The sequence below is a fragment of the Miniopterus natalensis genome, chromosome X (assembly GCF_054644295.1).
Source record: "Miniopterus natalensis isolate mMinNat1 chromosome X, mMinNat1.hap1, whole genome shotgun sequence".
Classification (NCBI taxonomy): domain Eukaryota; kingdom Metazoa; phylum Chordata; class Mammalia; order Chiroptera; family Miniopteridae; genus Miniopterus; species Miniopterus natalensis.
The window spans coordinates 58655211-58674481 of NC_142103.1; the positions used below are offsets into that span (position 1 = coordinate 58655211).

At 44.9% G+C, this 19271-nt stretch overlaps 1 protein-coding gene across 1 annotated transcript; it reads left to right on the plus strand.

The window, feature by feature from the left end:
* The first annotated feature begins 1361 nt into the window (after positions 1-1361).
* On the plus strand, positions 1362-18636 carry AWAT2 (acyl-CoA wax alcohol acyltransferase 2). The gene is given in 8 exon segments (XM_016207433.2): positions 1362-1446; positions 16174-16284; positions 16643-16711; positions 16893-17099; positions 17328-17502; positions 18082-18281; positions 18486-18575; positions 18578-18636. Coding segments are annotated over 8 exon segments (996 nt in total).
* The last annotated feature ends 635 nt before the right edge of the window (positions 18637-19271 follow it).

Here is a 19271-nt window from a genome sequence, read left to right on the forward strand (position 1 = left end):
TACAGTGAATACCCACCATCTAGATTGTACAGATATTTTGTTGTATGGATTCATTGCACATCTATTCAACATATCACTTGATTCATCTATCAGTACATCTTATATGCATTTCAGAGTGAATTGCAGCCATCAGTACTCTTCACCCCTAAACACTTCAGCACTGAGTTCAATATTTATTTACATTTTAGGTAAAATTTACGTGCAGAGAAATGCACAAATTTTAAGTGTATATTTGCTGAGTTTTGACAAATGAGTTTTTGACCTGTATAACTCAAAGCTATGTCAAGATAGAGAACATTATTGTCACCCTCAAAATTTCCATCATGCCCCTTCTTGGTCAGTCCTCTACCAGAGGCAACCACTACTATGACTTTTTTTTAAAAAAATGATAGATTAGTTTTACCTGTTCTAGAATTTCATGTGCACAGAATAATTTGATAAGTACTCACATTTGTTTATTCATTCAATAACTATTTAGCACCTACTATACGCTTATAGACTATATCTGATGTCTGTTCATGGAAAGCAGTGAGTTCTGGACTGACCAAGAAGCCAAAGGTATTTCTTGGTTTGGCCTGTGACCTCTCTCCTCCCCGCCAATCACAGTGTCACTGAGAGCATAGGTAGCTGTGTTATCAAACTTAAGGGGTTCGTGGCTTGGGGTGCTCTACTCAAAAGCAAGATATGGTTGTGGCAAAGCAGTTTTATTTTCTTTCAGTAAGTAAAGGAGATGGGATTCATATCCAAAGCTCTGCCTCCCCGAAGGGAGGCTTAGCCTTCTTTGCAATTGGCTACTTTCATGGGTTAAGTTCTTGTCGACTCACCTGTTTACAGCTTCATCTACAAAGTACTATGCTATGTTTTAATGTTTATCAAGAAAGCATTTAGAACTTCCCAAACCTTGAGACCCTAGTCTTATCTAACAGCTGGGCTCAAAAAGAATTGCATACCTGTGCGCCATGTGTGCCCTGGGCTCCTCCCTGCCCCTCACCCTGTCCACACTGTCTCCGAAGGCCTCTCACCAGCTCCACCCCCCCACTCCCACTCACTTCCTACACCAGAGCTTAATTCACATTTCTCTGTGCAAGTGTGCAAAGGAGTGTCATAACCTCATCCCATGTCATGCACCAGTGGGTAAAAGTGCAGCTGGTTAGAGAGGTGAAAGGAACTGGACAAGCAGAGGAAGCACGTAGTCCTATGATCCTGTGTAAGGGTGGAGATGGGGAGAATGAGAGCGTGGAGACTAGGCAGGTGCTGGAGAGGCAGGCTTGAAGAGAGGAAACATTGCAGGCCCCTGAGCATTCAGGACTGGGCAGCCAAACAACACTTACCTGGCTGGAGCCACTGGGACCTTGGGCAGAATGCTCTTGCCCTCTAAGAAGGACCTCAAGACCGCCCTGGAGGTCTTTGCTATTTTCCAGTGAGCCCTTAGTATCTTGGTTATCGGTGAGATTTTAGCTTTTGGTAGGGTGACCAACTGTCTGGGTTTGCCTGGGACAAGGGTTTTAGGGTTTAGCAGGACTCTTGATGCTAAAACCTGGATGGTTCCCAGACATCAAGAGGGTTGATCCCCCTGACCTGTAGAGGGGATGGTACTCTTGGGGTCTGAGTATGCATGTGGGGATCTGTGTGTGCATATGGGTGTGTGCCTGTGTGTGCACATGTGTGAGACAAAGTCTTGCTGCAGATGTGCATGTTGAAACTTCCTGGATCTACATTAGGGCAAGGAGGGCATGTTTTGGTAAAATAGGAAGTGGTTCCACTAAGGCTAACCAAGGAAAAGGGTTTAGCTGCAACCTGAAGAACTTGAGCAGACCATTGGTGGGAGACAATTGTCTTAGTGACAGAGGGAGACTGTGAAAACTTCTGGGGTAGAAGAATTCATCCATCTATCCATCCACTTTTTCCACTCTCTGCATCACAAACACTTTATGAAAGTTATCTGCTGGCCACTGTGTTCTAGGTGCTGAAGCAAATCATCCCTATGGGAGGGGTCCTGGGAAAAATTCTCATTTGTCAGGTGGTTTAGGTGAGTGCTGGCTGAAGGTGCGGGCATGTATTAAATGACCTTGTAAGATATCTGGGAAGGAAAGATGCAAGTGGGCTCTGTGAGCTCGGGGCTTGCCATTGACTAGGGAGAATGGGCTAGAGGACAGGGAATGGGGCTTAGAGGCCTGCCTGGGGTGAGACCAGGATCCCCAATGCTGGAAAGAGCAGTGTTAATCTGGGAATGACGGGCAATCAGGGCTGGAAGAGACCAGGAGAAAGAAATTCTTATGTGTTAGGTACTTCCTGTGTTTCAGGTATGTTCACACTTATTATTTCACTTTAGCTTCATGCCAATTTTATGAGGTAGAAGCTATTGCTATGCATAATACACCCTAATAGTTACACACTCATAATTATAGCTAATTCTGAGATAATATTAGCTAGCATTTATTGCACCCCTTTTTCACCCAGCCACTGTTTGAAGCACCATATGTGCCTAATAATCTTCATTGTACAGCTGAGGAAGCTGAGGTTCATGTAGTATGACTGGTCTGGTCAAGATCACACAGTTTAGAAGTGGAGGAGCTGGCCTGGGACTTGAACCCACAGGACCTGATTCTAACCTATGGGTTTCTCTCCTTACATCTTGCATCGCCTCATTCACTGCTGATTAGGAAGTAGAGTGGATGTGCTCCTGGAGTACATGCTAGGCCAGAGGAGGAGGAAGCCAGGCCTTCCACATATGTAAAAGCTCCTGACTGAAAGGTGAAAAGGGGCCAGTTCAGAATGGCCTCTTCCTGTAAACAAGGGCCCCAGCTGAGCTTCTGCATACTCCCTCCATGTGGCAGAGGCCTTGGTGGCACTCCCTTCAGTAAGGACTGAGTCCCTGTCTGCGTGGAGTGGCGGCTATTCTCACTCTCATCCCTCCAACTACTAGGGCTCAAAAAATTTGAAGGTGAGTCTACCAAAACTGGTCTTTCCAGAGGTGGGCTGCTCCACCACCTGCTTTTTCAAACGGGCTGTGGCTTTGGCACTTGGTGCTACTATTCTTTGGGAAGAGCAACTTTCCTGTCTGGACTGGGGCTTCTTACCCTTGGTCAACAAGGCTGCTTTCTTCTTTGGCCTTGGCTCCAGGCTTCTCAGAAACCAGAGTCAGCATCCTTATAGCACCTGCAAGCAGAATTTCCTGCCTGCTGATCCTGCTTTGACAGGAAGTTTTAGGGCATTGGGTTCTGGTCCATTGCCTTTCTTGAGTTTTTGTTCCCATAGACTTGGCTCATTACCACCCTCCCCCTTCCCCTCATTGCCACTGTGTTCTCACAGGAGAGCAGTGTCCCCAACGCCTAGGAGCTGACAGTGCATTGGGGGAAGCATGATCATTTATTGAAGGCCACCCTTGGCCAAGCCCCACGTAGGGAGGGAGTTGGAGCCTCTAGGCTGGTATGTGTCTTTCCTCAATCCAGTCCCTAATCTCGCTCCTCAGAGGAAACCACTGTTAACAGCTTTTTGTCTCTAGGACCAGAAATTATGGATACACATACATCTATAGCCAAGAGAAAGTAAAATATGGGTGTTAAAAAACACACCACAGTCTCTGGAGCTAGACTGCCTGCTTTCAAATCGCAGCTCTACTACTTACTATCTGTGTGCCTTGAACAGGTTATGCATTCTTTCTTTATACATTTCTAAAATGGGCATATTCAAGTGTATTAATTGAGACTGCCTAGGTAGGTTGTGGTAACAAATTAACCCTGAAATCTCAGTAGCTTAGCCCAGCAAATGTTTATTTGTTGTTCATGTTAAACTTCCAACACAGGTTGGTGGGAGTCTCTCTGTTCTCTGTGGACATTAACGTTCAGGTTGATGGAGGCCCCACCAAAGTGTTATGCTGTAAAATGTGACTTTAGAGATTCCCACACCAGAGAAAGAAAAAGGATGGAGAACTCATGGGCACCTCCAACCAAAGTGATAAGTAGACAACAAGTTGTAGCCTTATTTTGTACTCCTTAATTCACGTTGAAATTTTTTCATGTATTTATTAGCAATTAGTATTGCTTTTTCTGTGAGCCACCCATTCGTGACCTTTGCCCATTTCTCTATTGAGTTTGAGTTTACTCTTGAAGGACAAATAAGAAATAGGTGAAGAAAGAAGAGTGTTTAGGGCAGAGAGTGGGCAACATATGACAAGGCTAGGGAAAGGGGGGAGCATAAAGGATTCGGGGAGTTGCCAGTAGTAAGTGGGATGAGGGGGTCAGAGGCACAGAACTGATGCTCCATACATATTAAATGAATGAATGAATGAATGAATGAATGAAATAAATAAATAATAAATCAATCAATCAATCAATCAATCAATCAATCAATCAATCAGAGAGAGAAGAAAAAGAAGACTGGAGAAGTAGGCAGGGGACAGATGATACAGGGTATTGTAAACCATAGAAAAGAGTTTGGACTATTTCCCAGGGCCTTGTAGAACCATCATTGGGTTTGGCACAGGGCATGGCATCAGATTTGTGTTTTTGAGGGGTTGCTATAGCTCTGTGTAGCAAAGCGTTGACAGGAAGAGACTGTTGCAATAACCCAGGTGAAAGGTGGTGGTGCTTTAGGCCAGACTAGTAGTAATCAGGATGGAGAGAAAAGAAGAGAGATTCAAGGAATTGGAGTAGAATTTAATAAGACTTGCTGTGGGAGAAAGGCAGGAGGCAAGACTGAGAATTCAGGTTGCAGTGCGAGCTGGCAGAGGGAGATGAGTATGAGGAGGAAACTGTCACCTCATTTAAGTTGGACTTTGCGTGTACCAAGGGGCAGTGTGGAGCAGGTGGAAGAGCTCTAGGCCTGGGCCCCAGCAGCTGTGGGTTCCAGTGCTCACCTTCCCTCACTACCTCACATAGGGCGGGTGGGGACAGGGTGCCTCGGAGCCTTCCCAGCTCTTTGCCCTAGGAGTCTGTGAGTAGAATCATATCCATTTGGACCCTAAAGGCCTTAAGGGGAGACCCTTACCGTAAGTCTGTGGGGAAGATAAGGCAAATATTGGTACTGTAATTACCACTTGGTAGATGAGGAACCGACGTTCAGTGACTTGTGTGTGATTGTACTCACGGTGAGTGGCAGATTCCCATTCATCGCTCCACAGGGCACTCCCTCACAAGATGTCCCCAACACTGTCTGAGGTTGAACAAAATCTCAGGGAACTAGGGTAGTCTCTTCCAGACTAGACTCATGCCTCCCTTTATTTCTTGAAAAAGTCAAATAGTTGTGTTTTTTTGTTTGTTTATTTGCTTAATCCTCACCAAAGGATTTGTTTATTTTAGAGAGAGGATGTGTGTGTGTGTGTGCGCGCGCGCGCGCGCGCGTGCGCGCGCGCGAGAGAGAGAGAGAGAGAGAGAGAGAGAGAGAGAGAGAGAGAGAGAGGGTGGGGGGCAGAACGATCGACTGGTTGCCTCTTGTAAGTACCCCCACCAGGAATGAAACCACAAACCAGGTATGTGCCCTGACCCAGAATCAAACCCACAAACTTTTGGTGCATGAGATGACACTGCAACCGAGTCACCTGGCCAGGGCAAGTCAAATAGCTTATAATGAGTATATAAAAAGCCTAAACTGCTGGCCTTTTCTCCCCTCTTAAATCTGTTTCCCAGAGGCAGTTATTTTCAACATTGCTAGCTCTTTTTTTCTTCTTCTGGAATTTACCTCTATATGTCTCAATTTTACTATTTTAAATTTTGAAATATTACTGTTTTCTGATTTAACAATTTTAGATACTGTCACTGACTTCCCAAAATGCAGATGAGAATTTGACCCTGTACACTGTCACCAGATTTTCCTCTTTCCCCTCTTCCCCACATTGTTATAGCACAGGCTTTAGTTGAATGCCTGACTAGAAGTAGGAAATATTATCCACAATTGGTCTATTTAGTGCACTAAGATTATTTTTCTTCCTTGTAACTTCTTCCTCACCCTTCTGCCGGAACTCGTAATTGCCTCATTTCAAATTTCTTTAGTTACCTGTTAGATATGTATTACTTATCATTAATTCTCCAAACTTTCCACAGACATGTGAATCTCTCACATCAGGAATCTCTAAGTCTCCTTCCCTCCCCTTTCTTCCCCTGCCACTTTTAATTTCCTGGAGGACATTGCTGCTGGAGTGTAGGATCCTCCTGTTACAATCTGGTCTCATGAACAGCTGCATCCCCAGGGCCCTTGAAGCACTGTGGTAGCACAATTTAGGAAGGTGCTGCCTCTCAGGGTTATGCAACTGTTGCGTCAGTAATTGCCTGACCCTAAGAGAAATGTCTCCTTAAAGTTTGTGTACTAGGCACCTTGCTTGCTTCACCCTAGTCCTTACCCTGTTTACTTCCTTTTCTAGTTGAGTCCCATTGTTCTTGGGTCTCATGCCTTCCTGTGTGATTCACTCCCTCATTTCGGTGGAGCACATCCTCTAGTAGTTTCCTGAAAAAGGGACAAACTCTCTGAGACTGTATAACTGAGATGGTCTTTATTCAGCTTCATACTTGATTAAGAATTGGGCTGCAGATAGAATATCTCAGCTGCGTCTAGTACAAGTACCCGAGTCTAGAGTTTCTTTGGTTCAGTTTATCTTTTTTCTTCTTTTTTTTAAATTTTATTTTTGTTTAAAATATTACAGATGTCCCTTTTTCTCCCCAATGACCTGTTCCACTCCGTCCCTTCCCCCTCCCCAGTCCCTCTTCCCACCATTGTCCGTGTCCTTGGGTTGTGCATATATGCATATAAATTCTTTGGTTACTCTCTCCCCCTCCACCTACCCCCCCTCCTCCATCCCTCTGACATTCATCAGTCTCATCAATGCTTCCATGTCATTGAATCTATTCTGTTCATCAGTTTATTAAATTCTTTAGATTCCACGTATAAGCGAGATCATGTGATGTTTGTCTTTTGCTGCCTGGCTTATTTCACTTAGCATAATATTCTCCAGGTCCATCCATACTGTCTCAAAGGGTATGAGATTCTTCTTCTTTACATCTGCATAGTATTCCATGGTGTAAATGTCCCACAGCATTTTGATCCACTCATCTACTGATGGGCACTTGGGCTGTTTCCAGATCTTAGCTATTGTAAACTGTGCTGCTATGAACATCAGGGTACATATATTCTTTCTTTCTTTTTTTTTATACTTTCTGATGAATGTTTCAGGATTCTTAGTATACATTCCTAGGAGTGGAATCACTGGGTCAAAAGGCAGCTCCATTTCTAATTTTTTGAGGAACCTCCATACTGTTTTCCATAGTGGTTGCACCAGTCTGCATTCCCACCAGCAGTGTACTAGGGTTCCCCTTTCTCCACACCCTCGCCAGCACATGTTTGTTGATTTGTTGATCTTAGCCATTCTGACAGGTGTGAAGTGATACCTCATTGTGGTTTGAATTTGCATCTCTCTGATGATTAGCGACATTGAGCATTTTCTCATGTGTCTCTTGGCCATCCGTATGTCCTCTTTGGAGAAGTGTCCATTTAAGTCCTTTGCCCATTTCTTAATTGGGTTGTTTGTCTTCCTCTTGCTGAATAGTATGAGTTCTTTGTACACTTTGGAAATTAGCCCCTTATCAGATACATCCTTGGAAAATATGTTTTCCCAGACCGTGGGGTTCCTTTGTATTTTGAGGCTGTTTTCTTTTGCTGTGCAGAAGCTTTGTGGGGAGCCGCTGTGGCCCCAGGCACAGAGGAGCTGCCTGGGTGAGCTGCAGATGTGCTCTCCTGCTCCCTGACCCAGTCCTTGAGGCACCAAAGCAATACTAATTTAGCTTGCGGCCATAAATTCTAGAAAGGCTAATTAGGAAGCTGGCCCTGGCCTGAAGGGTTAAGGGATAGTTAAGCCACATACCAAGCCAAGGACTCAATCCTCCCCAAAAGTTCCCATTAGAAGCCGAGATAAAGGTAGTTACCAAGGTCTGAGCTCCTGCAGGAGGCAGGGTGTTTACTCCGAAAAAGCATTCATAGGGCCTTGAAGGAATTACTTTGTATCGGGCAAGGGGAAGAAATGCCGGGCGGGGTGCTATTCAGCACAATCAACAGTGCCTGTATATATTGAGCTGAGAAAATGAACTCAGGGCTGCGGCAGTTACGAGCTGCAGTCCTCCCGATCCCATCTTTTTTGTGTCTGTCTTTTCTCCATCCTCACCCCTTCCTCAGGACCTTTCGACTCTGCCTTCGGGCTCCGGCAAAGCTTTTTAGTTGGATGTAGTCCCATATGTTTATTTTTTCTTTTGTTTCTCTTGCCCTAGGAGATGTATCAGTGAAAATTCCTCTACGTGGGATGTCTGTGACTTTACTGCCTATGTATTCTTCCAGGATTTTTATGGTTTCGTGACTTACATTTAAGTCTTTTATCCATTTTGAGTTTATTTTTGTGTATGGTGAAAGTTGGTGGTCTAGTTTCATTCTTTTGCATGTATCTGTCCAATTTCCCCAGCACCACTTATTGAAGAGACTGTCCTTACTCCATTGGATACTCTTGCCTCCTTTGTCAAATATTAACTGACCATAACGGCGTGGGTCTATTTCTGGGGTCTCTGTTCTGTTCCATTGATCTCTATGCCTGTTGTTGTACCAATACAAGGCCTTTATGATTACAATGGCTTTGTAATACAGTTTAATTCCGGTAATGTGATCCCTCCGATTCTGTTCTTTTTTCTCAAGATGGCTGCAGCTATTCAGGGTCTTTTTTGGTTCCATATATATTTTCGAAATGTTTGTTCTAGGTCTGTGAAATATGCTGTTGGTATTTTAATAGGAATTGCATTGAATCTATAAATTGCTTTGGGTAGTATGGACATTTTAATGATATTAATTCTTCCAATCCATGAGCATGGCATATTCTTCCACTTGCTTAAATCTTCCTCTATTTCTTTTTTCAGTGTCACGTAGTTTTCCGAGTACAGGTCTTTTACATCCTTGGTTAAGTTTATTCCAAGGTACCTTATTTTTTTAGTTGCAATGGTAAATGGTATTGCTTTTTTAGTTTCTCTCTCTGAAAGTTCATTGTTGGTGTATAAGAATGCCATTGATTTCTGGATGTTGATTTTGTATCCAGCTACCTTGCCAAATTTCTTTATGAAACCTTGTAGTACTTTGATGGAGTCTTTAGGGTTTTCTATGTACAATATCATGTCATCTGCAAATAATGACAGTTTTACTTCTTTCCAATTTGGATACCTTTTATGTTTTCTTCCTGTCTGATGGCTATGGCGAGGACTTCCAGTACTATGTTGAATAAGAGTGGTGAAAGTGGACATCCCTGTTTTGTTCTGGTTTTTAATGGAAACGGTTTTAGTTTTTGCCCATTGAATATGATGGTGGCTGTAGGCCTGTCATATATGGCCTTTATTATGTTGAGGTATGATCCCTCTATTCCCACTTTGCTGAGAGTTTTTATCAGAAATGGGTGCTGGATTTTGTCGAATGCTTTTTCTGCGTCTATTGATATGACCATATGATTTTTGTCCTTCATTTTGTTTATGTGATGTATCACATTTATTGATTTGCGGATGTTGTACCAGCCTTGCATGCCCGGAATAAATCCCACTTGATCATGATGTATTATCTTTTTAATGTATTGCTGGATCCAGTTTGCTAGTATTTTAGTGAGGATTTTAGCATCTATGTTCATCAGGGATATTGGCCTGTACTTTTCTTTCTTTGTAGTATCTTTATCTGGTTTTGGGATTAGGATGATGCTGGCCTCATAAAAAGAGTTTGGGAGTTTTCCCTCCTCTTCAATTTTCTGGAATAGTTTGAGTAGAGTAAGTGTGAATTCTTCTTTGAATCTTTGATAAAACTCGCTTGTAAATCCATCTGGCCCAGGACTTTTGTTTGCTGGGAGTTTTTTGATTACTGCTTCAATTTCATTAGTTGTTATTGGCCTGTTCAGGTTTTCTGCCTCTTCTTGATTCAGCTTTGGAAGGTTGTATGCTTCTAGGAATTTGTCTATTTCCCCCATGTTGTCCAATTTGTTGCCATATAGTTGTTCATAATATTTTCTTACAATCCTTTGTATTTCTCTTGGGTCAGTTGTTATATCGCCTCTTTCATTTCTGATTTTATTTGGATCCTCTCTCTTTGTTTCTTAGTGAGTCTGGCTAAAGGTGCTTCAATCTTATTTACCTTTTCAAAGAACCAGCTCTTGGTTTCATTGAGTTTTTGTATTTTTTTTTAGTCTCTATGTGGTTAATTTCTGCTCTGATTTTTATTATTTCCTTCCTTCTTCCTCGGGGCTTTTCTTGCTGTTCTCGTTCTAGTTTTTTAGTTGTTGTGTTGGATGGTTCATTAGATCTTTTTCTTGTTTCTTGAGATAGGCCTGTAATGCTATGAATTTTCCTCTCAGGACTGGTTTTGCCATGTCCCATAGGTTTTGGGTTGTTGTCTGTTCATTGTCATTACTTTCCATGAAGTGTTTGATTTCTTCCTTGATATCCTTGGTAACCAATTCATTGTTTAATAACATGTTATTTACCCTCCATGTGTTTGAATATTTTTGAGTTTTTTTTATAGTGGTTGATTTCTAGTTTCATGGCATTGAGAAGATGCTTGATATGATTTCAATCTTCTTATATTTGTAGAGACTTGCCTTGTGCCCTAAAATGTGGTTTATTTTTGAGACTGTTCCATGTGCACTTGAGAAGAATGTGTATTCTGCTGCTTAGGGATGAAATGTTCTGTAAATGTCAAATAAATCCATTACGTCTAGTGATTCATTTAAGGTCTGCGTTTCCCTGTTGATTTTTTGTCTTTATGATCTGTCACAACGTTGACAGTGGGGTGTTAAAGTCCCCACTATGATTGTGTTGCTGTCAACCTCCCCTTTAGAGTCCCCTAAGAAATTTTTTATATATTTAGGTGCTCCGGTATTGGGTGCATAAATGTTTATAAGGGTTATTTCCTCCTGTTGGGTTGATCCCTTTAGTAATATGTAGTGACCATCTTTTCTCTTGTTATGGTCTTTAGTTTGAAGTCTGTTTTGTCAGAAATAAGAATTGCTACTCCAGCTTTCTTTTCCTTTGCATTTGCACGCAATATTTTACTCCATTCCTTCACTTTTAGCCTGTGTGAGTCTTTTGCTGAGGTGGGTCTCTTGTAGACAGCATATATTTGGGTCCAGTTTTCTTATCCATTCAGCTACCCTTTGTCTTTTGATTGGCCCATTTATTCCGTTTACATTTAAGGTTACTATTGATATCAACTTATTTAATGCCATTTTCCTCCTTTATGCTGATGTACCTTTCTTTCACTCTTCCTTCTTTTTCTTAAAGCAGTCCTTTTAGCATTTTTTGCAATGCTGGTTTGGTGGTACTGAACTCCTATAGCCTTTTTTTTTTTGTCTGGGAAGCTTTTTATTTCACCTTCCATTTTAAATGATAGCCTTGGTGGATAAAGCAATCTTGGTTGTTTGTTCTTGCTTTTCATTACTTGCAGAACTTCATACCACTCCCTTCTGGCCTGAAGAGTCTTTGTTGAGAAATCAGCTGTCAGCCTTATGGGGGTTCCCTTTTAGGTCACTGCTTGTCTCTCTCTTGCAGCCCTTAATATTTTCTCTTTGTCCTTGAAATTTGCTGTTTTAATTATGATGTGTCTTGGAGTGGGTCTCTTTGGGTGCCTGTTGTTTGGAACCCCCTGTGTTTCCTGAACTTGTGTGGCTTTCACCTTTGCCAGACTAGGGAAATTTTCTATAATTATTTCCTCCACTAAGTTCTCTATCCCTTGCTCTCTTTCCTCCTCCTCTGGCACTGCTATAATGCGATTGTTGTTTTGCCTCATGTTGTCCCAAAGCTCCCTTAGACTGTCCTCATGCTTTTTGAGTGTTTTTTTCTTTTTGATGCTCTGATTGAGTGATTTTTACTACCTTGTCTTCTAAGTCACTTATTCTATCCTCTGCTTCATTGAGCCTGCTTTTAATTCCTTCCAGTGCATTCTTGATATCAGATACAGCATCCTTTATCTCTGTCTGAGTTTTATTTATGGTATGTATCTCTTTTTTCATGTTTTCACTAAGGTCCTCGATCTTATCATCTAGTGTCTTCTTAAGTTCCTTGAACATCTTCATCATCCATACTCTGAACTCCATTTCTGATATCTTGCTTAACTCCATCTAATCAAAGTCTTTTTCTGGTGATCTTTCCTTTTCTTTAATTTGGGGGTTCTTTGTCTCCCCATTTTGGTAGGTCTTAGTGTTTGTATCTATATATTAGATATATTTGCTTTCCCGAAGTCTTGTGGGATGGGATTTTGTCTTGTGGGACCAGTGGAGCCCAGAGATGTGTTTTCCTTATGCTTCTGAGCTCTTTGCGCTAGGCGAGTCCCTCTTGTGGGTGTCCCTTTTGTGGTTCCTTTATGTTCTCCTGTTGTGGTTGGGTCTAGATTGTCATTGATGAGTCCTTGGGAGGACCCTCCTCTCAGGTTGGTTAACTGTTTCTCAGCCCCAACCTCGTTGTGTAAGCTTTTGTATGGGTGTCGGGAAGGCAGGACAATACACAACTAAAATTCCCGGAAACAAGAGGTATCTTACAAAATATCTTGATAGTCACAATGAAAACAACCCACGTGAAAATAGAACTGGGAGAGGGAAGGGAGAACACACACACACACAAAAAAATTCATTAAAAAAAGAGAGAAAGAAAAGTAACAGTTAGAGAGAGAGAGAGAGATGTATATTGTTGTTAATACTGGTGAAAAATTAGAAAATAATAATAAAATAAAATGTAAAAAATAGAGAGGCTACTGGGAGATAACAGAAGCAGATAAAAGATTCTTAAAGAAAGGCCAGCAAAAAAATTAAGGGAGAGAATAGGAATAGGATAATAGTTGAAAATGAGAAAACAAAAATACAATAAAGGGAATAAGAGAAACTAACAATTGGACAGGAAGACAGAAGGGAGGATATTTCCTAATAAAAGAATGAAAGAAAAGTAGAAAGAGAAAAAAGAAAAAGAAAAGTTATGCCAATGGATCTAGAGGAGAGAGAGAGATAAAGCCCAGGCAGGGAGGGAGTCCGGTAAGAGATTTGGGGGAAACTATGGAGGAAAGCAGTAAACTTGGTTATAATGATAAAGTCCCAGTCATTAAGCAGGGATATCAAGAAAGTCTTGATATTAGAAGCAAGGATAAAACAAAACAAAGTAAATAACCAAAACAAAACTAAAAACAAGCTAAGCAAGACAAAATTCTTTTGTAAAAAAGAGAAAAAAGTTTAGTTAAAAAAAATGCTTAAAAAAATATAAAAATTAAAAAAATAGATTATAAAATTTGAAAAAGAAGAAAAAACAAATTTTCTCCCCCTTCTCTTCTTCCTAAGGAAAAAAGGGAAAAAATAAACAAACCCACAAACAAAAAACAAACATAAAAACTCGAAAACCAAAAAAACCAAAACCAAACAAAACAAAAAAACACAGAAGAAAAAACGGTAGTCAATCAGGTGATTTTCTTCTGGGCAACTTATGTTGTCTGTGGCTCCCTGTTTTATGTGCTGGTTTCAGTTCTCATGGGAGGTGCTTGTGTATCAGCCAATGTGAGGAGCCATCTAGGTTTGGCTCTGGTGTCCTTAGGTAGATGGTTGATCTGAGGCTCTCTGTGGACCACCTCCTCTTGTCAGCTATTTTGCAACTTTGTTGTTGCCTGGTTTTGCTCCAGAGTCTTCTGTAGAGTCTTTAGGGTGCAGGGTGGCTAGTGTAGCCCAGGGTATCACTCCCTTTAGAGGTGTTGCTGTCAGGCGCTCACTCTGCGGGAGTTAGTCTCTGCTCCACTGCCAGCTCCTCAGTCCCTACCCTGTCCTCTGATACTAGTGCCCCAGGAACTGGCCTGTTGCCTTTTCTGTATGGGCCCTTTCGGCAGCCTGGGCTCAGTGGGTTCTATTAAAAACACATTCTGGTGAGCCCTTTGCCTGCCCAGCCCCCAGCAGGGGTTTTCAGCGTTTCCTTCAGCTCCCAAACAAGAGTCCCTGAGAGTCTTATTCTTGTAAAGTCCTCCTGTGAGCTGCTCTCCCTTTCCCCTCAGGACTGTGCCCGGAGGGGGTGTTTGGGGCCTCAGTGAGTGGGACCCACCCCTTTCCTGTTGGGGGCGGTGCTCCCGGCTGCAAGAGAGGCCGGAGGGCCCCGCCCCTCCCTGCTTAGCTCTGGTTGGCTGGTCGCACCAGGCCCGCCCCTCAGACCGTCTACTGTGCAGACCCCAATCCCAGCCTCCGATGGTCTGTGTGTGCTGTGCAGGCCAGGAAGGTGGGAACCAGTTCCGCAATCAAACTTGCAAACGCACAAAGCAACACACAGGCAGAAAGTCCGCCCTGCAAGGTCCCGCTGCCTGAGCACCAAGGCACCCAGCGGGAGGGGACCCAAAGTCAGCTCCACGCATCTCCCCGCACCGCTGGTCTCAGCAAAGCTGGAGCGGCTTCACGCGCCACCAGAGCACCCCTCAGGGCTGGTCACAGATCCCAGCCTCCCGCCACTGGGTGCTCAGGGCGGGAGGGCTCCTCCCCTCCCCCGCGCCACGCAGATTGAGCGCTTTCTGGGGCTCAACACAGTGCCCCACAGGGAGGCAGAGGGTCCTTGTGTGTGGCTGCTCAGCGCAGTCCTCTGGTCCCTTACCACTGGGTGCCACAGACCTTGGACAGCCTTCCCTATGGTCGGCACCCCGAGCATCAGACACTGGTCGCAGCCGCCACTAGAAGCTTTGTTTCCTAGGAAGGTGCCGTTCCCTCCCGGACTCACCGCTCCCCTGGGCCCCTCTGCCCTGTGCACAGGGTGCTCCTTCTCCTTTCTGCTCCGGGTGTGGGGTCCCCACTTTTGGAGGCAGGTCCGCACTCCCAACGGGGGGAGCTTTGCAGCCTCCAAGCCTCTGGGCTCGGAGCCCAGCACAAGCTTCAGGGGGGACCCCCCCTCCTACGCCCCCCCCTTTCCGGACTCCGTGATGTTTCTTCAGTGCTCCCCACTCGCACTCCGTCCACTCAGGTATGTTTCTCTGTTTTTTTCAAGCTGGTTACCTAGGATTTTAGGTGTAAATCGAGTCCGTGGCTGGGAGTGGGGGTGCTCTGCTGCTTCTCACGGGGCCGCCATCTTCCCTCTCCTGGTTCAGTTTTTCAGAGAGTAACCTTTCGATTTCCAGTTGTGTGTGTGAGGGGTCTGGGATTTTAAGAGCTTCTATGATACACTTTCAATCACGCCCTGTCTCTCATACTTGCTTTCTGTGAAACCTGGTGGCTCCAAATTCTGTCTTTCCCAGATTCTCAAGTGCAGACTGGTTTGCTTGCTGTTGTAGACATTGCCCTTGCAAAGGTGTCAGCCTTCTTTGTTCTAAGTCAGTCACTCCCTCCTCCATCCACTTGCCAGTGTGCAAACATTTTGCTGATATCTTCAACCCACCGCTGGCATCTCTCTAATTCTCTTTCTCCTTGTGCATCTATATCTTTTAAAACATTCCTATGGTAAATTTCATGAGGCACCAATGAGAAGTCAAGATAAAAACTTGTGTGCAATCTTCCATGTTCAATTAAAAGTGTTTTTTGTCTTTGCTCACCTTTATTTTGACCTATTTTTTCCCCACACAGTCTTATTTATAGCTGTTTAAAACCGGAGCCCAGTAATAATTCTAAGTGATTGTGGCTCCCTATGTTATCTCCACTAAGTCTGTCCTAACTACTTTAACCTACAGTGTTCCTAATCTTCTTGGAACTTAACACGGTCCAAAACTTCATTCTATCCCAGCTTGCATTTTTCTTTGTTTCATGTTTGCCATCTTGTGCTCTCCCAACCTGGCTGAAGGTGGGTCTTCTCTTTCCCTGGTATTCCCTCTTCTGATGCTTCACAGATATGTGTGCAAGAATGTGATAGAGGAAACTTCATGCTCTGTCTTTTCAGGACTCCCAAGCTCTGGTGGCCCACCATTGGCTCTTAGCCGTTGAGTGCAGACCAAAGCAGTGCTGGGGCAGATCCTGGGGAGTAGAGGGCTTACTGCATGGTGCACAGCTGGGAAGGAAAACACCTTGCCTTCTAGACCTGAAGCAGGTTTCCAAGGCCAGAGAAGAGGTAGGGGGCTCTGGATGTGGGCACATGGGCCATGTGCCAGGGTAAGGAAGTGAAAGTGTTGAGTTGGCAGAACCCCAGAGGAAGGGCAAGTGTGAGGGATTATTCACAGCTCATTAACTCTGGGCTGGGCTTCCTCCAGTAACCACAGTAATCGTTGTCAACCTCTACCTGATAGCATTCACACCATACTGGCCTGTCATTGTGCTCATTCTTGCTTGGCTGGCTGTTGACGGGAAGACTCCTGAGCAAGGTAAGGGCCCTTCTGGGGCTGTGCTGCCACCTGATGCATGTTCTTTCCTGTGATCCCAAGAGGCTCTTGCAGCCCTTTAGCCTGACCCTCCCTGGGCTAGAGAAATTGAGGGAAGGGTTTTTTCCCCCAGGTGCTAGAAAGAGCCAGATGAGAACCATAGCGGGTTAGGGGAGAGGCAGATAGTGAAGCAGAAAGCTAGGCTTGCCCTGCATTGGCCCTGACCTGCCATAGCCCATTCTGGTTGTCACTGAAGAGGCCCAGAAGAAGCAGGGGGTGAGAGTACCTTGTGGCAGGCCCAAAAGGGCTCTAAAGTACAATCTGTGTGGGCAAAGCTTGGCTGCATCAGCTCTGTTTTCAGGTAGCTGCCGGTTTACTTGTGTGAGGCATTGGTGCCGATAGAAACAGTACTGTGATTACTTTCCACTCAAGATGAGCAGCCCTGGGCCCAGCCTTAGCTCCAGTGCTAGCAATTGGGTCAGGGAGGGAGTTGTGCGTTGTCCAACCTTCATGACCGGACATAGCAGCCCTTTTTCTTCCAGGTCTCTGGCCAGAAAGAGAGTCCTCTTCTCTTCCCTGGTCATACCCGTCCTGACTGCTCTTTCCTCCACAGCTTTTGAAAAGTCATGACATCTCCCCCTGCCACAACTACATCCTTGTCTGCCACCCTTATGGGCTCATGTCCCATTCATGCTTTGGCAACTTCACCACAGAGGCCTCAGGCTTCTCCAAGGTCTTTCCCGGCATCACCCCTTATGTGCTCACACTGGGACCCTTTTTCTGGGTCCCTTTCCTCAGAGACTATGCCATGTCAACAAGTGAGTTGGCTCCTAGGACATAAAGCCAAAATAAAAATGGCTCCCTGAGGAGGAAGTGCTAGGGGAGTGGGTGAAAGCATGGCCAACTCTGTGATCCCCCCTGGTCTTAAACAGTGCCCTAGGCTCACCTTCGTGAAATGAGGCTCCTTCCTCCTGTGAAGAGGCAGGGAGGAAGGCTAGGAAGATTGGGAAGTGGCCAATGACCTTTTGACTTTTTCTGCCTGCCAGGGGTCTTCTCTGTGAGCCAGTCCTCTACAGACTATCTGCTTACCCAAAAGGGCACAAGCAACATGCTGGTTGTGGTAGTCAGTGGCCTGGTTAAGTGCAGATACAGCTTGCCAGGATCTACCACACTGTTCTTGAAGAACCGGACTGGGTTTGCATGCAAGGCCCTGCAGCATGGGTAAGGACAGTCCAGATCCTGACTAGAGAGAGTGGTTCCAAAACTCCAACAGAGAAGGAGGAAGGAATTTGGAGGAAATGATATGTAGACGGGAGGGCAAATCTCCTGTGTTGGAGTAGAGCCTGAGCCAGGTCCCGGAGGCATTTCAGCTTCTGAGGAAATGTTAGAGGGCCAGTCCTGAGCTTGCTGTCCTGCACATTAGCCTCTCATCTAGGCGAGGCTGTCTATGAAAGGTGACTGGCTGCAACCGCCTCTCAGGGAGAGCCAAACTTGTTTTGTGGGTTAAAGGGAAGAAAGGTAAATGAATGTTCCTTGAGTTTTATGTTCCTTGAGTTTTATCAGACCTGTGGCTTCACAGGAGAGTTGGGACTTGCTTCCTTTAGCTTGCTGCTATTTTGTCCCCACAGGAAGCCTGGGGTAGTCCACGGCGCCCTCAAGCTTGGCCTGGACCTAGGTCCAGCTAAGTTAGGGGCTGAGGAGCCTATAGGCAGACCCTGAGACCGCTGGTAGTCAGCATGTCTGGCTTTCAGCAGGGTCCTTACCTTTCTGGCCATCAAAGGACATGCCTTTGCTCTACAGGGTGGCTCTAATCCCTGCCTATGCCTTTGGAGAGGTAGACCTCTACCATCAGCACATTTTCTCTCCTGGGGGCTTGGTCAGTTGCTTCCAGAAATGGTTCCAGAGTGTGATGCACATCTACCCTTGTGCTTTCTATGGGTGTGGCTTCACTGAGAACTCCTAGGGCCTTCTACCCTATGCCCGGCGTGTAACCACCATTGGTGAGTGGGCTCTTCTTCTGGCAGCCTAGTTTAGAATGTAGATCCAGGTCTGAGGCTGGGCCTAGGCTTTGGGTGTGTCCAGAGGTGGGGAGGCTGGCCAGGATGGGTAGTGTTGGGGTGGTAAGGATGGGCTGGAGGGCTGAGGTCCATTCTGAGGAGTGAGCTATTCTGATGCTTCTCTTTTCCTTCTGCCTCCTCTGGCAGTCAAGGAGCCTCCACCAGTGCCCAAGATAGAGAAGCCAAGCCAGGACGTGGTGGACAAATACCACACACTCTATATGGAAGCCCTGCACAAACTGACCAGCACAAGACCCAGTTTGGCTGCTCAGAGACCCAGGAGCTAGTGATAGTTTGACAGACATACCCAGCAGCTGTTGAGCCTGGCTGGAAGGTGTGGAACTGTAAACACAGGGACAAAAGTCATCTATGGGGCTTCTGCTCCTGATTTGGCCATTCCTCAATGTGAGGAGGGGCTTTCCATTTGGTTATTTTCTAAACCCCAATTCCTTCTTCATCTCTCTCCTCCTTCCAGCTCTTCTCTGCCTTTTCCTTGGGGCTACAAGGGAGATGGTCTCAAGAGGCAGGGAAGGCCCTGGGAGAGGTGCCCTTTAGATATCCTCATACATGCCCATTCGTCAGCACTGAGGAAAACAACGGTCAGAATAAAAAGCCTATCTTCTGATACTGCTCGTGCTCTAACTGGTATGTTTGAGGGCCCAGGATCCCCGGACATCTTTCTAGCTCTCAAGCAGCTCCATCTCCTGGCATTGAGACTCTTGCAGGATTGGGTGCCTTAGGGTCCAGTGAGCAGGCTCCACCACCTTGAAGCCATGTGACTCGGAGCAATCAGTCACCTCTGAGCCTCAGTTTCCTCATCTGTAAAATGGGACTAATGATCTCTCGTCTGCTCACCTCAAAGACTGTTGAGAAAGCAAATGATATTGAATGTGATTGAACTTTGTAAATTGGGGGATTTACACAGAATTATTC